Source organism: Centroberyx affinis, unplaced genomic scaffold (assembly GCF_046629955.1).
Source record: "Centroberyx affinis isolate AG114_WGS23_722 - 3 ecotype Tasmania unplaced genomic scaffold, CSIRO-AGI_Caff_v1 ptg000211l_1, whole genome shotgun sequence".
Classification (NCBI taxonomy): Eukaryota; Metazoa; Chordata; class Actinopteri; order Beryciformes; family Berycidae; genus Centroberyx; species Centroberyx affinis.
This window is the reverse complement of record NW_027278903.1, coordinates 266,101-283,080: the sequence shown is the minus strand read 5'-3', so window position 1 is coordinate 283,080 and position 16,980 is coordinate 266,101. Positions and strand designations below refer to the sequence as shown.

Below are 16,980 nucleotides of genomic sequence, written 5' to 3'. Positions count from 1 at the left end.
CATAATTGTAAGTGAAAGGAGAATAATTATTTTTTCACTTTAAAACATTTTTTTTTTTTAATCTTTTTTCACTTCCAAGCCTCATTTTTCACATTCAAAACATTTTTTTCCCTTTAAAAATTGAGATACAAAAGTAACTCCATATCACTCTGCCTTTTTTCTGATATTCCTGTCTGTCTGGGAAGCTCGCCTGTGTGGTTGTCTGTATTGTCTCCTTCTCAATCAGGTCATTCAGTAAATAGGGCAACAACAGCAGCCTATCAGGTGAAATTCTTAATTTGGACCGGCATTGATTAATGTTGGAGAATCCAATCCTCCCACACACATGCACCACAAGCAGAGGTTAGATAATGGGATCTTAATGACATTGCTGTGCTACATGTAATGACTGCACTAATTGGGTTGTAATGTTGATGCTCATGAAGTTTTATAGATCATCAGTGCAGTAATGATTTGGGATAATCAATGCTAAATGATGCAGATATAAACATTTCCCCAGTGTGAGTGTAGAGAGTTTGAATTTACGATTTATTTTAATAGACGAGCAGTGTAGCAACGTGTAAAACATGCCAGAGCATAATATCATGGCTTGTTCATTAGATCTGCATGGCAGATGTAGATCCCTCCTTTTTATAGCCTTTCTTAAGCCTTCTTATTTATTCTGTAATACAATACTTCCATGGTCCCCCTCAAAGCATTAAAACCAGGGATACACTCCTGTTATTTTCAAATGGCTCGACCGTTTATTAGAAAATGGGCTGAATCTGCCAGAGTTAGTTGGAGACAAGAGGCTGCAGATGTCATTTTGGCTCCACTGACAATTGACATTTTGAAGGGATGGTGGCAGGTTTCCACCATATCCACTGAGGAGAGGTTTTTGTATTGAGCTAATTAAACTAGTGAGAGATAAGCATCAGGATGGCTGTCTGTTTTCACAGCAGCCACGACTAACATAGAATCCGTTTCCATTAACTAGTGATAGACGGGCTGTGAAAGAAAGACATGGTGATTGTAGTATTTGTTTACACTTATATGATCTTGAATATCTAACTAATAAATCATTAACATTTTCTTTTTTTTTTAATCAAAAGTAAGCAAGATTATCTATTGTCATAATCTATTACACATTGTCTCTGAGAATGGTGGATATATATTATGGTGGATATACTTACCACCTCCATTTCAGTGTCTCTGTCTCCTCATCATGTCAGGTTTGTTTTCAAGATGGCACCATCCTCTATCCTTAAATATCTCCTTGCACCTCTGTTGAAATTACCTCTCTCTTTCTCTTGCCTTCCTATCACCTCTCTCACCTCTCTCTCTCTCTCTCGCCCTCGCTCTCCTCCTAACCTTCCTCTTCTCCTCACACAGAGCAACGGCCATCACCAGGTGGAGTCTCACATCAGGAAGAAACTGGACTCCCTGCTGAAGGAGTCTCAGATCGGGGACAAGGAAGACACGGACAGCTTCAGCATCCGCGCCCTGCTCCGAGCCACACACCAGGGCATTCAGAAGAATCTGCGGCAGGTACGCCCCTAACAGGCAGTGTGTGTTACTGCAGGAGCAGGGTAGTTATTGTCAACAGACAAAGACAAGAAAGAGGAGAGAGGGAGGATAAAACTAGGACATGGTGTTAGTCATGGAGGGAGAAGGAGAAAAAGAAGGAGAAGGAGGAGACCACTTGCTATATTACTCACAGGTCAAACACACGTACTGAACAAACAAAAAGCACAGAGAAAACCAGCCGTCATTCTCCTGCAGCACCTCCTCACGCCCCTCCAAAGGGAACGCTAACTCCATCTCCATGGGTGGTGTTTCATCTGAAGCATGTAAATACAGACCAAAAGTAATGAGAAGCTGAATGTCTGCAGTGTTACTTAATATTTAATTTCCCTGCCTGCCTCTTGCGCTATTCTTAGAAGCTTCAGTTTCCTGACATCCATTTTAATGTAGTGGGTGTTGTGCACCGGGAGTTCCTATTCACTTTATTCTACTCCTACTTTGTTGGTGATCCCCTTCACCCCATTCTGTCTATACGCCTTTCTCTCTCACTCTTTTTCTCTCTCTCTTTCTCTCATTTTCTTCTGTCTCTATATATATCTGTCTTCTCTCTCCCATCTCTCTCTCTCTCTCTCTTTTTTCTCTCCCTCTCTCATCTCTCATCTTCTACGGTTTATTGGCTGATGTCTGTTGCAGCCCCTCCAGCTGCAGTGAGATTTAGAGTTTAAGTGACTCACTGGGTGCTAATGTGGTTGTTATAGATCCACACACATACATGCACACACGCACGCACATGCATACACTCACGTGCACCTACACACACACACACACACACACACACACACACACACACAGTCTCTAACTGTGTTCTCCTTGTCTCTAGAGTTCCAAAGGGGTTCTGAAGAAATCGCAGAGCAGATCCTTCATTGCGACACTCAAACAGAAGGTGAGGCACATGGCGAGAGGTTGTTCTTCTTTGCTTGTTTCCTGAACTATTTGTGTTGTAGGGTCTCATTGCCATCAAGAGGCAAATTCAGGTCAGTCAGTCTTCAGTTTTTGCGCAGTATCTAATACGCACTTTGCAGAATCATTCTAAATACCATAGCAGCCATAACCGACCACTGACAAATTAGTGGAAGAGTAGTATCACTGGGGAACCTACGTGAACGTCAAAAATGGCTTCCAAAGTGGCACAGAATCTAATCAAAATAAAGTGATTGGAAGCACCTTCCTCGTGTAACATCAAAATATTTATTAAAGCTTCAAAAGCGCATCAATGGACAACAATGAGCAGGTGAACATATATAGGCTATAAAGATTCTACATGCAGAATATGCAACGCGTTTCGAGTGCAGAGCACCTCGCTGAGCACACTCAGCAACTTGGACTAGGTAGTTGTGTTTTCAAATTACATGGTGGTCTCCCAACATGGCCGCCAGGGGTTCCAGACTGCTTCTACAAAGCCTCTATTGATATGTGATATTGAAATAAATTAATTATAGTGGGTTTCAAAATCATTTATCATGTATGATCATCTATTAATATAAAAAATAACTTTAATAAACAACTATATTTCTCCTATAGACTGTGCATTCATCTTACAGAAGCTTTCTTAGACTTTTCTTTCTTAGACTGTCTGATTCTAATCATTCCCCAGGAGCGTGGAATTGTGGGTAATAGCCTGTCAGTCACCATGATTGGACAGCGTCTTAGTCTAATGAAAAAAATCATCAAGAGCAGAATTGTGGCATAATGTATTGGCCAAGAGACACGATGTCCCTCAGTGTGATATGTCTCTAAACTTGATTAGCATCACTAATTGTTATGGTGGAGAAGCAAAATGGAAGCACCCTCACTGTTCTCACACAAGAACAAAAAAAAAAAGACAAAAAAAAAAACAAAGTCCCACATAGAAATTGCAAACATATCACCCTCTTATCTTTAGCCTATGGTAGTAGAATCATAATTAATATTGTCATACTAATCTTCCAATTCCACACTGCTAATCCTTTGAAATTAATGCATGTGCATCTGTGAATTATACATCCAGATCTAAGGGATGCACTTTCTTGATTGGATCCTCTCTGAGGTATAAGACAACCAGATGTTTGTCTCTTTGAATGTTGCTAATGTGTTAGGCCTCAAGAGGGATGGCTGTGTTGACAAATTGCTTAGAATATGTTTTCGAGTGCTGCCCCTCTCCTTGAGGTTTTCTGCTTTTCTCTGATGAATTCGGCATCAATTCATCTCCTCGTTCAGTTTTTACATCCGTTGTATCCCTTCGATGAAAGATAGATTTGGACATCAATGTTGTGTGTGTGCTTGTTTATGTTTTTTTTTCTCCAAATTTTCTCTCTATACCCCCTGATTCCTCATCCTGGTTATTATTCACTCTGACGTTCTTCCTCTATCCCCCTTCCACCTCCTTCATCCTTTCACTTTCCATTCCCTCCCCTTTTCCTCTGTTTACCCACTCACTTCTCCTCTTCATTCTTTCATTCCACCCTCTTTGCATTATGCATCCTCCTACACATATGTGTTGTGAGTGTGTGTGTGTGTGTGTGCGCGTGTCTGTGTGTATGCATGAATTTCATGAGTGTGTGTAATATGTTGGCAAGCAGCCCAAACCCTGTAATTACCGCGACCCTCATCCTCTTCTCAACTCCACTTTAGCTCTAATAGAAATGTTGCTCCTCTCATAGAAACACATGCTCCACCAAATACACACTCTGTATAATTACCAAGCACATAAACTATACCTAACACACCCGCCCACACACACACACATACACACGCAAACAACTATTACAACAACACACTCTACGGATCACACATCAATTGCTACAAAACATGCACACTTTACCAAAGACACACAACTATCAAAGACCACTGACAACCAAAGCGCTCTCATAGCACCAGTCTGTATGTGGGCGGGAACATGTACATGTATGTAATACAGAATGTGGGGGTGGCACTACAACATATGCTTGTTACAACATACGCTTGTGTTAAGAATTTGTTCATGGGAGGTGTGCATGCTGTGTTTGTGTATGAGATTGAATGAATATCTATTATTAGTATAAGTACACAGTACAGTATCAGTGTAAACACATTTGTCCGTAAATCACGGTTAATATGTGCCATAAAAAGCATTTCAACTGGAAATTAACTTGTACCGAGTGATGTATGCAGTATTTATCAGTTTTCCAATGTTTCAAAGATAGGGCAATAAATGTTATGCCAAACCTTCATTATACGTGTTTGTGTGTGTGTCCATTATCCAGAGGCACTCCAAATCCAGGCTATCATGCCAAAGTGTCGAGAAGGAGGACGATGATCAGGAGGGCTCTGGGAGGGAGGCCGGAGGACAGTTCAACAGGTGACCTTAAAATAAAAAAAATAAATAAAAATTAAATCTACTTCACCCCAACAATGGGCCCTGCCTGGCACTCACTGACACTCACTGACACCACCCACAGCTGAGAGGTTTGATGGTTCTTAATTGCTGGGAGCATAAACCAATCCAGAGCATCAGTAGTGCAATGCGAACCACCAAGGCATTTTCAGCAATCAATTATGTCCGTAGGAAAGAGAATCATGGACTTAAAGTTACTGCTCCAAGCCCAAAAAACCACTGACAGCACAGCATTCGGCTGCCAGCGAAGGAGGGGCAGCCTCATGTACTTGAACAGTCTTGATTCCTAATCCTTTCATGTCTAATCTTACTGCGACACTCTTTACAGTGCTGAATGTCTTTTAACATGGCTTAAGTCCAGATTTGGACCACAGCCTCCTTTTGATGCTAAAACTTCTTTCTAGTAGCAGCGACTTAAGAAAGGAGCCAAAATTACCTTGATGTGTCCTGGTGTACATTTGAAATGTCACTCAAATGAAGGACCTCAGAAAAGCACAGTGTACAGGCATTATTTCTCTATTTTTTAGACTCTAATTCTCTCTCACACACACTCTCTCTCTGTCTATCTCTGAGTCACTTTTCTTCTCTCTCCCTGTCTGTGTGAGTGTGTGCATTGGGCAGGAAGTATGGAAATGCAGTTGTTTTTTCTCCTTCAGTAGCTCTCTGTGTATATGGCCTTTGTCTGTCTTTGTTCTTCCAGTTTCTCTTCATGGTTACATATTCATGTATGCATGTCCTCAGGAACTGTCACGATGCAGATTTCTGCAAGCATGCTCCTGAATGTCTATCTGACTGACTGTGTGTGTGTGTGTGTGTGTGTGTGCGTGCGTGCAAATCTTCCTGCACTGCATGTGCTCTGGTCCCTATGAAGCTTTTTCCCTTTGATGCTCTTCCCTACGGTTTGCAAGCTGCCACGTTGATGGACAATCCTCTTTGCCTGCTATGCTGTTGTCACTGTAAATGCGTAAAGAGGGTGGATGAGGTTGTGTATGTCTTCCTCTCCATCCCTCTGTCTATCTGTAGCTACTTCACTGATCTCATGGGGTGTAGCTCTTTCTCTAGAAGATCTCACTCACACTCCTCTGCGTTATCTTGTTGTGGCCATTGTTTTAGGGGTGGAAGGAAGAGGAAGACGATGAAGCTGAGTAGAGATCTGTCAAACCTGGTGGTGTTTACCAACTCTGTCGCCTCACAGGAGTGTCTGAATGAAGGTGAAACACCAAAGCTCACACACATACACACACACACACACACACACACACACACACACACACCCCACAATCTCTCTCTTAAAGTGATTTTCTCATGCCCAACCCATGATTCTCTCAGGTACTCCAGGTGATGTTCTGTCATTCAGCGAGACCAGGGCCCAGTCTCTGGTCAATCACAGAGCCGAACAGTTCCTGGCTTTCAACCAGAGACAGCTGTCACGGATTTACCCCTCAGCCTATCGCATCGACTCATCTAACTTCAACCCCCAGTTCTACTGGAATACGGGCTGCCAATTGGGTGAGACAGCTGTCCGTCACTCTAAGCCTTTGACCCAAAGGGACCTTGTCTGTCAGTGCCAACGCCAGGTCCCTTCAGCCATATGCCTGTCATTACACATCTGGACAGCATGGACCAATTGACACGGCGTACCATTGCAGGCACACGCACACACACACACACACACACACACACACACACACACACACACACTAAAACACGCGCACAGACTGCCAAAAAGGTACACTATACTCAACACACAATCAAAGCACACTGCCTACCACGTTTGCAGTATATTACACACACACACACACACATACACACACACACACACACACACACACACACACACACACACACACACACACTTTGCAGCTGGGCCATGCACATCACACACTTAATTTACACACATATCATATCACATGGTTTGTCCCAGCTCAGTCATCTGTGCAGAGACTAATGGATATGAGTGTGACTAGCACTAATCCAGTTGAACAGAGTTGTTTATGTGTTTACATGTTGTGTGGGGTTGTTTCTGTGTCTGTGAGTGTATTTGCGGGGTTACAGCCAGTACAGGTATTTATGAGGATAAGGGAAACATACATAGATAAATGAAAATGCGATGAAGGGTTGAAAAGAGGGGGAGGGGTTGAAAATAAAGGGAGAAGGATGGGAAACAATTTAATGAAAGAATGACACAAAAAAATTGCCTGTTCTGGGATTGAACAGATTCAAGAAATCCAAGATCCAAGGAATCTGTGGTTCTCTGTTTCTCTCTTTCTCCAATCCAATCAATCCAATCCAATTCAGTTTGAATATTGGTGTCATAACAGTTTTTAAATTGCCAAAGCAGCAACACTGTACAACAAAAGCAACAGTAACAAAGGTGACAACAAAAAAGAGAAAAAGAGAATGATGTAAGTATCTCCCTGTCACCTACAAATACTCCTGAACTGGATTGTGTTTGAAACAGCTGTGATTCATCCCCTTTGGCTGTTTCCATTTTCTTTTTGTTTGTTTCCCTGCACATATTTATTTATTTAATTTTAAAATTTAGGTTGTGTGTGGAAAAAAGGCTTTCCCCTTCCTATAACGAAAGATTAAATGAATAAATAAACAAAAGAGCAACGTTTAATGAATATAAAACATAATGACTGATAAAGAGATGCATCACCCTGTTTATATGGGTCTCTGCCACCTATTGATTTTTACAGCAGATTAATGATTAACCTCACAGTGATTTCCGCAGTTTATTTCATATCTGGATACAGATATTACATTGGGACTAGAGGCTGAACAGTGGATTGGGCAGCTAAATAAACATCCTTCTTTCTGTCTTTTTCTCTCTCTTCCAGTCGCCCTGAACTACCAGACAGAGGGCAGGATGATGCAGCTCAATAGAGCCAAATTCATGGTTAATGGAGGTAGTGGATACGTCCTCAAGCCCCCTCCCATGTGCAAAGGTACTGAGACAAACATGCTGCAGGCACACACGCATGCACACATTCAAAAATAACTTTGAATCACTGGTTATTTATGCAGGAATATTTGTTGATGGTATCTATGAAAAACTAACATGTAATAGGGTTAGAGGTAAAGATGGGGTAGGGTTAGGTAGGAGTGTAAACATGCTGGATCATGAGTTCCCAATTGTCCACTTCAGAAATACACTGTACAGGAATTGAAATGGTTATTGGTGTAAATCTAAAATGTACTCTATGTAATAGTAATGTAATGTACTAGTAAAAGTTACTAAGTTACTTTAAAAAAGCAGATATAGTTATATATGATCTTTTGTATGAAGTGCAAAAAGGATGAGGACAGAGAATTAAATATGTGATATTGTTGTTAGACCATGTTGAGCAGTGTAAAAATAAGATTTTGAAATTCATATCTTTATTCAGTCTGTGATTAGAAACTACCCATCCCCATTATTCAGTAATGCTACTGCACTGATGTTTCTTTTGCTGTTAGCTATCCAACTAGCAAGCAAGGCTAGTAAACTAGCTAGACAACAACCCAATAATACTGTAGAAGGATGGATGGCTTTTTGACTAGTGTTAACTAAGCTGCTCATGAATGAATTTGATCAGTTATTGTTACAGTTAGTTAACGTTGCCTTTGCGTGCTGGCACAGGTTATTTTTTATGGTCTATGTGCAATACTCATGGAGAGTATACAAATGTTTTACTCTGTAATGGATGTGAATTCCAATGTAGCAATGTGCCATTCTTCAGTCAAACATACTCAAATAAAAGTAAAATTACTGACTTCAAAAATATTCCAAAAAAGCTACTCAATTACAGAAATAAGAAGAAGTACTTTGTAAATGTACCTCCACCCTTGCATATATATAAATATGTATGTAAACAGGCACACACACAGACGTGCGCACACACACACACACACACACACACACACACACACACACACACACACACACACACACGCACAGTGGAGAGATGACAATGAATCACAATTCTTCTTCTACTGTCTTTTATCCCCTCTAGGCTCCTTCAACCCATTCTCTGATGACCCACTTCCAGCTTACCCCAAGAAGCAGCTGATTCTCAAGATCATTAGTGGACAACAGCTGCCCAAACCACCAGACTCCATGCTTGGAGACCGTGGAGAGGTACACACACATAGATGCACATATGTGTGCATGCAAGCTCTCTCTCTCCCTCTCTCTCTCTTTCTCTCTCTCTCTCTCACTCACACACACACACACACACACACACACACACACCTATACACAAACACAGATGCTTGTAAATGCCCATGCTCAAACAACTGCATACAGAGATGTACTCAATTTACATTCAGTAGAGACAACGTTCAACAGCATAAATTATTCTTTGAACTGTATTTATAGAATTGCTTAATAGAATTAATAGAATTACTAAACCTTGCCATTTAGTAATGTTATCCTTCCCTCTTCATCAGATTATCGACCCCTTTGTCGAGGTGGAGATCATCGGCCTGCCTGTTGACTGCTGCAAAGAACAGACACGAGTTGTAGATGACAATGGTTAGACACACACACGCTCTCTCTCTCTCTCTCTCACACACACACACACACACACATACACACATACTCTGCCAAAAACATACATTATACTGTACTAAACACTTCGTAAAACTATATAATGACTTGCTTCATGTGACCTTTCACTATTGTTCCTTGGCTCCCTTCTATGACTCCTTATATATCACTTACTGTGTTTTTTATAGCTTTTGCTGTTGATTTTATGTTGGGTTTTTTTTATCCTCTGCAAAGCGCTTTGTAACTTTGTTTAGAAAAGTGCTTTGTAAATGAATTGATTGATTGTTTTTCTTATTATCAGATATGTATGGCACACAAGCAATAGCTAATGTAATCTCATACAATTTAGTGACCTCTATGAACTTCTAATAAATATTGCCCCCATCCCTATAAAACAGGGTTCAAATGATACAATTCTATAGCTACTGAAGTTGCGTTTTACTTTGGCCTGTCGAGTACTGTCGGGCTCAAGAGTCAGACTAATTCCCTAGTGTGTTGGCATGAACGAAGCAGAAGAGAAGGGGGTCTGGTGTTTATCCTGGCCTGTCCCCAAGGGGAGTGACCACAGCAGGGGGAGGGGAAAAGCCTCCACTGGGAAAGGTTATTTGTCCCTGGGAGCTCAATAGTATTATGAGATTACTGTGCAGGGGCATTGATCCATTAAATAAGATGATTGGACAAATCATCTTATCATTTCCATCTCTTCATTTTTGGATGTCTGGCTTGATACACATATTACTATGCTCTCTTCAATCTAACATACACTGAATGTAACAGATACTAAGTATTTGCTCCCCCCCCAAAGGTTTTAATCCAGTATGGGAAGAGACACTGTCCTTTACTCTCCACATGGCTGAGGTGGCTCTGGTGCGTTTCCTCGTCTGGGACCACGACCCCATTGGACGAGACTTTGTTGGCCAACGGACTGTTGCCTTCAGCAGCCTTATGCCTGGTCTGTGCAGTATTCCTCAGTTTTTCAACATTCCATCTGCTGGGAAATTAAACATTTGGGACTTTTTTGTGATTTTTCTGTATTTAATTTATGCAGAGGACTGTGTGTGAATGACATGCACTTAATGGGGGACACAAGATGTCATTGTCAATTAGTATCATTGTAGCTATTGCAAGACAGATGGACAGACAGACACACACACATGCACGCTCACACTTACTCACATGATATCCCCTATGGCATTGGCAGTGCATATTATCTTGTGTTTGGTGAACCATGATTTGTATTATAAAAGACCTGTGGCATGGCAGGTTATTCTTGTCCACATTCAAGTGACAAGTTATCTCTGAACTCCTGATGCCCTCTCCTCAGGCAACTAGTACACAATCAACAGTCTGGTTACAGCTGTTATCTTTCTTTGACTCATTCACTCATTTACTCATGCTCTTGCTCACTCACCACTTATATTCTCACTCTTTCCCTTCATCTCTAACAACAGGTTACAGACATGTTTACTTGGAGGGGTTGACCGAGGCTTCCATCTTTGTGCATGTATCAGTGCATGACACCTATGGGAAGGTAAGTAGTCTATAACGCTGATATGATTACCTCTAATATTCCCCCTGTGAACCTCTTTTGACAATTGAGGGTACATTCGAGAGGTAAACGGAAAAGTTGTCAAAAACAATATTTGTTGGTTTTTCTCATCCCAACACACCATTCAAGCTATGCTCCTTCAATCCTTTGTCTTTCTAGTGGAGTCCTCTAGTCCTGAACCCCAGCTTTACCATAATGCACTTTCTAGGATCTAACAAGGTATCCTGATACCATAGGGTCTGTATGCTGCATGAAACTGTGATGCATGAATGCAAAAGTGCAGTTTTGTGTTCTGCTGTATCCACAGTGGGTTGTTTGTGTGTGACATTAAACAATTAAGACTTTATACAATTTGCTTATAAGGCCATTTAAGTTTGCTGCTGGCATTAAGTTTTATTTCGAAGAACTGTTCTTTAAGAAGAACATATGCAGTACTACATTAAAAAAAAACAAGCATTGTAGATTATGCATGCATAATCTACAATGGCTTTTTGCAGCCTGTTTGTTGTGGTGACTTGGGAGGTAATGGTGCCATCTATTGGCAATGCATACAAAAAGCTATTGTTGACTTTGCATTAAGCTGAGTGTATCTTTTGATTGTTTTATTAAATATTAATGTCTGAAGTGTGAAGAGTGAAGAGTTCTGTTTATTCTCAGATGTGCATCTTGGTTGAAAATGTGTTTTTAAGAAGCAAACTTATTTTCCTCTTTTTTACCATTCTTTTTTCCCTCTTATTTCCTTTTCCCTCCCTGTTCTAATCCTCCTGCCCTCAGGGTCATCAGCTGCGAGGCATCCGGGGTTTGTTTAACCGTTCTTCTAAGTCTGCGGTGGACAGAAACTCTAGTGCTGCCCATAGGAAACGCTCCATCAGCGATCACCTGCTGCGGCGCACAGCCAGTGCCCCCGCTAAGGGACGCAAGAAGACCAAGATGGCCCTAGCAGAGTCAGTGGCTTCTATATCAGACCGAAATAACAGCACAGGGGCAGGGGCAGGAGGAGAGTACATAGCAGGGAAGGAGGCAGGGGTGGAGAGACGTCAACTACCCCGGGTCCCCCTTACCCACAGGCCTATCTCCATGCCCTTGGACAGACTCCTGCAAGGGCAGCTGTCCCTCTGCTCCCCGGACAAGGAACAGCATGATATGGGTGCAGACACTGTCATTGGTGGGTATTCCACTCTGGTCCTTTGAAAGCTTAGATATATTCTGGAATAAAACTCAAAATTACATCTGTTCAACGTAAAGCATTAGAGGTTTTGTAAGATTCAGGATGCATTATGTCATACTCACACAAACCAACCAACAGTGTTTTGTAGTGTTGTGATCACAGCATCACTGTTGGCTTTGGGAACAATATGCCTTCACTGTGGTATCCAAGTAATGTCATTAAATTATATGTCAGACTTGCTACTGTGTTTAGAGTTGAAATGTCTTTGGCTGCATTTTGCCTCGGATGGCTTTGCACTTTGACTAATGTTAACTTTTCTAATTCCTCTCCTTTGTCTCACTTAGCCTTCTCCAAATACCTAACATTGATGCACAGTAATCATGTGAACTGACAGACTACAGACTATTCTCCCTAATACCTTAACTTGCCTTTTCTGTCCCATCTTCATTCTATTGTGTTTCTTTATAGTAGAGAACTGACTAGGATATCCCTGCAGGTAATCTAAAACACCTATTGTCTGAAGGTTGCGTCATTCAAAAACATACCAGTATTGCGTCCACCCAGTGTATTTTGTACTAAAGTGGTTTGAGAAAAATATTGCTGTGTCATCTGATCCCATTTGACCAAATTGATCCCATTTGACCATCTCTTTCCTAAATTGGTGTTTGCAAATATGGATTCTTCCTTTTTTTTACCTTCACAGCCTCATTTTCCAGCCTCCCCTTCACAGTTGTACTTGGTGGTACATTCCATTTGTCTGTGCATTGCAAGTGGCTTGTGTTGGCTGGACTGTTAATTGTTGTCAGTTAATTGTTGGTTGGCTTGGTGTTCTACGTTCTATTGTAGAACGTATAGTTAAATTTATTACATTTTTGTTTAATTTTCTGTGTCCATAGGAACTTGCCCCTTTGACCGGCCCAGGTCTTCCTCTGTGGACGTCCTCATTGAATCATCGGCCTCTATCGACCCTAGCGTCTGCTCCCCTTCTAAGACATACATCAATAGAAATAAAGAACTCGACCAATCAGAAGAGACCTCTTATCTGGTTATTGGTGGAGAAGCAAGAAGTGTAGATGACAAAGACCAATCAGAAGTCAGCGGAGGAAACAAAGCAAAGATCATCTCCACAGGAACAGAGAAAAACTGTTTCAGCTCACCGTCTGGGAACAGCCAGAGGAGATCAAATAAACCAGAGACATCTTCAAACAGCACAACATTCACAGTTGCACCTTCAGACTCCTCATCCTCCTATTCTGCCACCTCCTCTGCAGCCCCTCTCTCCGCTGTCAGTGTGGACCACTTTGATCTGAAGAGTCCTGGCTTCTTGCATGACAGTGCCATCTCCAGACTCATTGATGCTGTTTCCTTAGGCAATGAGAACGACACCTGTGGTTCTATCTCTGCTCTGATTGGTCAGTTTGATAGCACTGTTGACCAGGTCAATCTTACAACATTATCTAATGGTTACAAGAGCATTGATCATGTCCTTAATTCCCCTTCCCACACCACTACTCAAATGTCCCGCACCCTACACCAGTCAAACTTCAAGCCTACCACCCCAAGCAAAGCATCGCATGATTTCATGTCTCCTCTCAAGACCACCAGAGCATCTAATCACACAGGCACAATGAAACGCCCTATCAGTCCTCAAAAGGCAGCTCAAAAGACCAATCATACAAACCATGAAATCCTTTCACCACGTAAGACTTCCCAGGTAGACCCACCTGTTCCCCCTCTCCTCGCCAGCCCAGAGACCACTGAGCAAGAGGAGGTCTACACCATTCTGGATGAGGAGGTGTTGTTGCCTACATCAGTGTACAACCTAAAGGAACAGACCATCCATCTTCAGGCAGACTCTATGTACAGCACTCCTTCAAACAGCTTGGGGTCTTCTCCAGCCAAGGTGCCTCAGGGTTTGGGGAAAGAGGACATTGTGGGTTGGGATAATATTCAGATGCAGAGGGGCGGTAGTGAGGAGGTTGGCGAGGCAGAAGAGAGTGTGTATGAGGAGGTGTATGATCCCATAGGGCCAGTGTCAGAACTGGAGCACGGGGTGTCGAGAACTTACATGGGCCCTTCTGTAAACAATGACTGTTTCCAGTTTTGCCATGACTCAGCAGGAAGTGCTTTTACAGAAGTGGAGATAAATGTTGATGAGGATCCATTGGAGATGATGCTGTCCTCGCCACAACATGGCAGCCCATGGGGAGGACTCACAAGTCCAACCAAACGCCATGCCATTTACCAAAAGAGTGAGTCCACTCCCACCTACTCCCAGCAAAAGCTGCCTTCATCATACAGTACTCAACACCAGCACTCACCACATGCATCTAATCTACCATTTTCACAATGTTCTTCCCAAGTAAACCAATCTTCCTATCAGCTGTCCCAAAACCACCAGCTCCCATCCAGCTCCCAGCCTTCTCCCTTTCACAGACCCGTCAACTCTAGACCTTCCAACCCTAGTCCGCTGCGTCAGAACAGCTACCCCATTCCTCAGAACAAACCTCAGTCCTTTGACAACAACAAAGAATTCAGCAGGTCCTACACCCAACAGAGGAGCTACAATGGCAGTCATGCCCTAAACAAGTGCCACCAAGATTGGCTTGGGGATAAACAGATGGAGAGGGAGGCAGTAAGGTGCTTCCAGAATGGTTCCTCCTCCTCTGAGAGTCTCCCTGGCCTGTCAGGTGTGCCTATAAGCCTCTGTAATGACAGAGGTTTGTATTCCCCTACTTCTGACTTTGATGTGGTATACAGCCAAGTGGACTATGACTGCTTCACACCCTCATCAGCATCTTCAGCTTCTCACTACACCCAGTCACCCAGCCAATGCCAGACACAGTCATACATCCAAACACAACCACAGAACCAAATGTTTTCCCATATCAATAATAGGCACCAATCTCTGTCTGAAACCGGAGCTTCATTACAGACTAGTTTAGGCCCTTTCTCAGCTCTACCTGAGTCTGGTCCCATAACCTCCAAAGCCCCCAGCCCCTGTAAGTCCAAGTCCCTGGGAGACCTGACCTCTGAAGACATATCATGCAACTTTCAGAGTAAATACCACATTATCAGTCGCAGTTTCATCACTCCCCATATGACGAACAATAAGAGGATGGGTACACTGGGGGGTGTAACTTTCCAATCACAGTCTTCTGATCCACTTACAGAGCAGCTACGTAAGCTGGTCACTTTGGAAGGGGATGACAGTGACAGAGATAGACCCCAGTCCCCCCAGCTGCCTCAAGTAGCAAAACCGCCACTGACACAACCACAGCCACAGCCACCTAACACAGCTCCTTCTGCTCCCAGGGATATAGATGATTCCCCTCCACTCCTCACCCGCCGCCTATCGTCTCGGAGCCAAAGCCGTGTGCGTCACATCAATAGCCGCGCCCGAGAAAGGCAACAGGAGGCTCTGAAGCCTCGGCCAGGGGTGGTGATCAATAGTACTGCCAGTATTGGTGGGGTAGTGTTACGGAATAAACCAGCCTCACAGAACCCACCAGCTAACAGACATTCTACTGGTTCTTACATAGCAGGCTACCTGGGTCAGCTGGAGGACAGGGGACTTCCTGAGGGAGCGTGCACTTCATTACGCTATGGATATGGGGACCACTATGGAGATCGCTACTATACTGATGATACTCTTCCACCTGCAGACTCTTCCTGCTCTACCTCAGAGCCTGAAGTCTACTTTCTACTCAGACTGTAGCTCTAAGTCCTGACTATAACCTAAAATGAGATGAAGAATCAAACAGTGATTCTTGAGGAAATACAATTACACCAGAAGCCAGAACATCAAGGAAATAATTAACATTGTTTGCTCCCATGTTCACCTTTAGCTTTCCCTTATGACAGTTAAATAAATCTCATTCTGGGATATTTCTAGCAAAAATATACTCTGTACAATATAACTGACACATTACATACTGTATATTCTATGGTTGGATCTGACAGCATGAATTTCCTGTATGAGATACCTACTATTCAATAGTGAATGAACTCTAGTCTGGCAGTGTGTTGTCTCTGTTCTGCTCAGTGTGTAAATGTACTTGGGAACGTTGATTCCTTTAAAACTACTTCCTAGACTGATGTACAGATTCTTGTTTTCTTTGTCCTTGTGATGTACTGTCCAAACTGTCTACATTTACTATGAAGCAAAAAAAAAGAGGAATTGTGTTTAAAGCAGAGGGAAAATTTCTCAGTCTTTGTATCTTTTGAATGTGTAGTATAATCAAACAGCCACTTTTAAAGGATGGGATCCATATAATCAAAGATCAAATTTAAGTCTTCCTTCTCTTTTTAGTGGTACAGTATTTCTATATTTGTGTTGTGTGTAAATATTCTACACATTGTTTTTAATTTGAGATGGGTTTTAGTTGAGAACCAATCTGTAACTTGTACATTTATGTTTTTGCATGTTAACTGTGGACATGTCGAGCATGACTATGCACCAATCTATACAATAGATGTTGCAGTGCCCTACTACCTTTACACAGAGCAAATAGTTGCTTTGGATACAATAGAGGACATAGGCTTGCTTGCATTGGGTGCAATACAGTACATAGACTTGCTTGCTTGGACTTGTCGCTCTCTTCTATGACTTCTAGAATTTGACACATTATTGCATATTTTAAACATTTGGAGTTTAAAAGGCTTTTATTTTTATAATTACTTTGATACAGACTGCAAAAATGATCTCTTGCTGGGACTGGTTATTTAATTTTGTATAACTGAATGGAAGGAAACACTCAGAGTGACAGCTGTGCAGGGACAGGCTGAGGACGTTAGGGGTTTTAGACTGGACA

The 16,980-nt window shown here is 42.2% G+C and overlaps 1 protein-coding gene across 3 annotated transcripts in view; it reads left to right on the top strand.

Annotated features, from left to right (window-relative positions):
• plch1 (phospholipase C, eta 1) overlaps positions 1 to 15,884 on the top strand; it is a 58,746-nt gene extending 42,862 nt beyond the window's left edge. For 2 of the 3 annotated variants that reach the window (XM_071540842.1, XM_071540827.1), the window contains 14 exons: positions 1,372 to 1,527; positions 2,384 to 2,446; positions 4,785 to 4,879; positions 6,029 to 6,126; positions 6,245 to 6,424; positions 7,759 to 7,866; positions 8,914 to 9,038; positions 9,350 to 9,434; positions 10,255 to 10,401; positions 10,901 to 10,980; positions 11,158 to 11,217; positions 11,773 to 12,163; positions 13,063 to 13,649; positions 13,704 to 15,884. In XM_071540842.1, coding sequence (XP_071396943.1) covers positions 1,372 to 1,527; positions 2,384 to 2,446; positions 4,785 to 4,879; positions 6,029 to 6,126; positions 6,245 to 6,424; positions 7,759 to 7,866; positions 8,914 to 9,038; positions 9,350 to 9,434; positions 10,255 to 10,401; positions 10,901 to 10,980; positions 11,158 to 11,217; positions 11,773 to 12,163; positions 13,063 to 13,649; positions 13,704 to 15,884 — 4,356 coding nt within the window. Of the gene's footprint in view, positions 1 to 1,371; positions 1,528 to 2,383; positions 2,447 to 4,784; positions 4,880 to 6,028; positions 6,127 to 6,244; positions 6,425 to 7,758; positions 7,867 to 8,913; positions 9,039 to 9,349; positions 9,435 to 10,254; positions 10,402 to 10,900; positions 10,981 to 11,157; positions 11,218 to 11,772; positions 12,164 to 13,062 lie in introns of all 3 variants that reach the window. The other variant, XM_071540835.1, reaches the window with a different exon arrangement.
• The last annotated feature ends 1,096 nt before the right edge of the window (positions 15,885 to 16,980 follow it).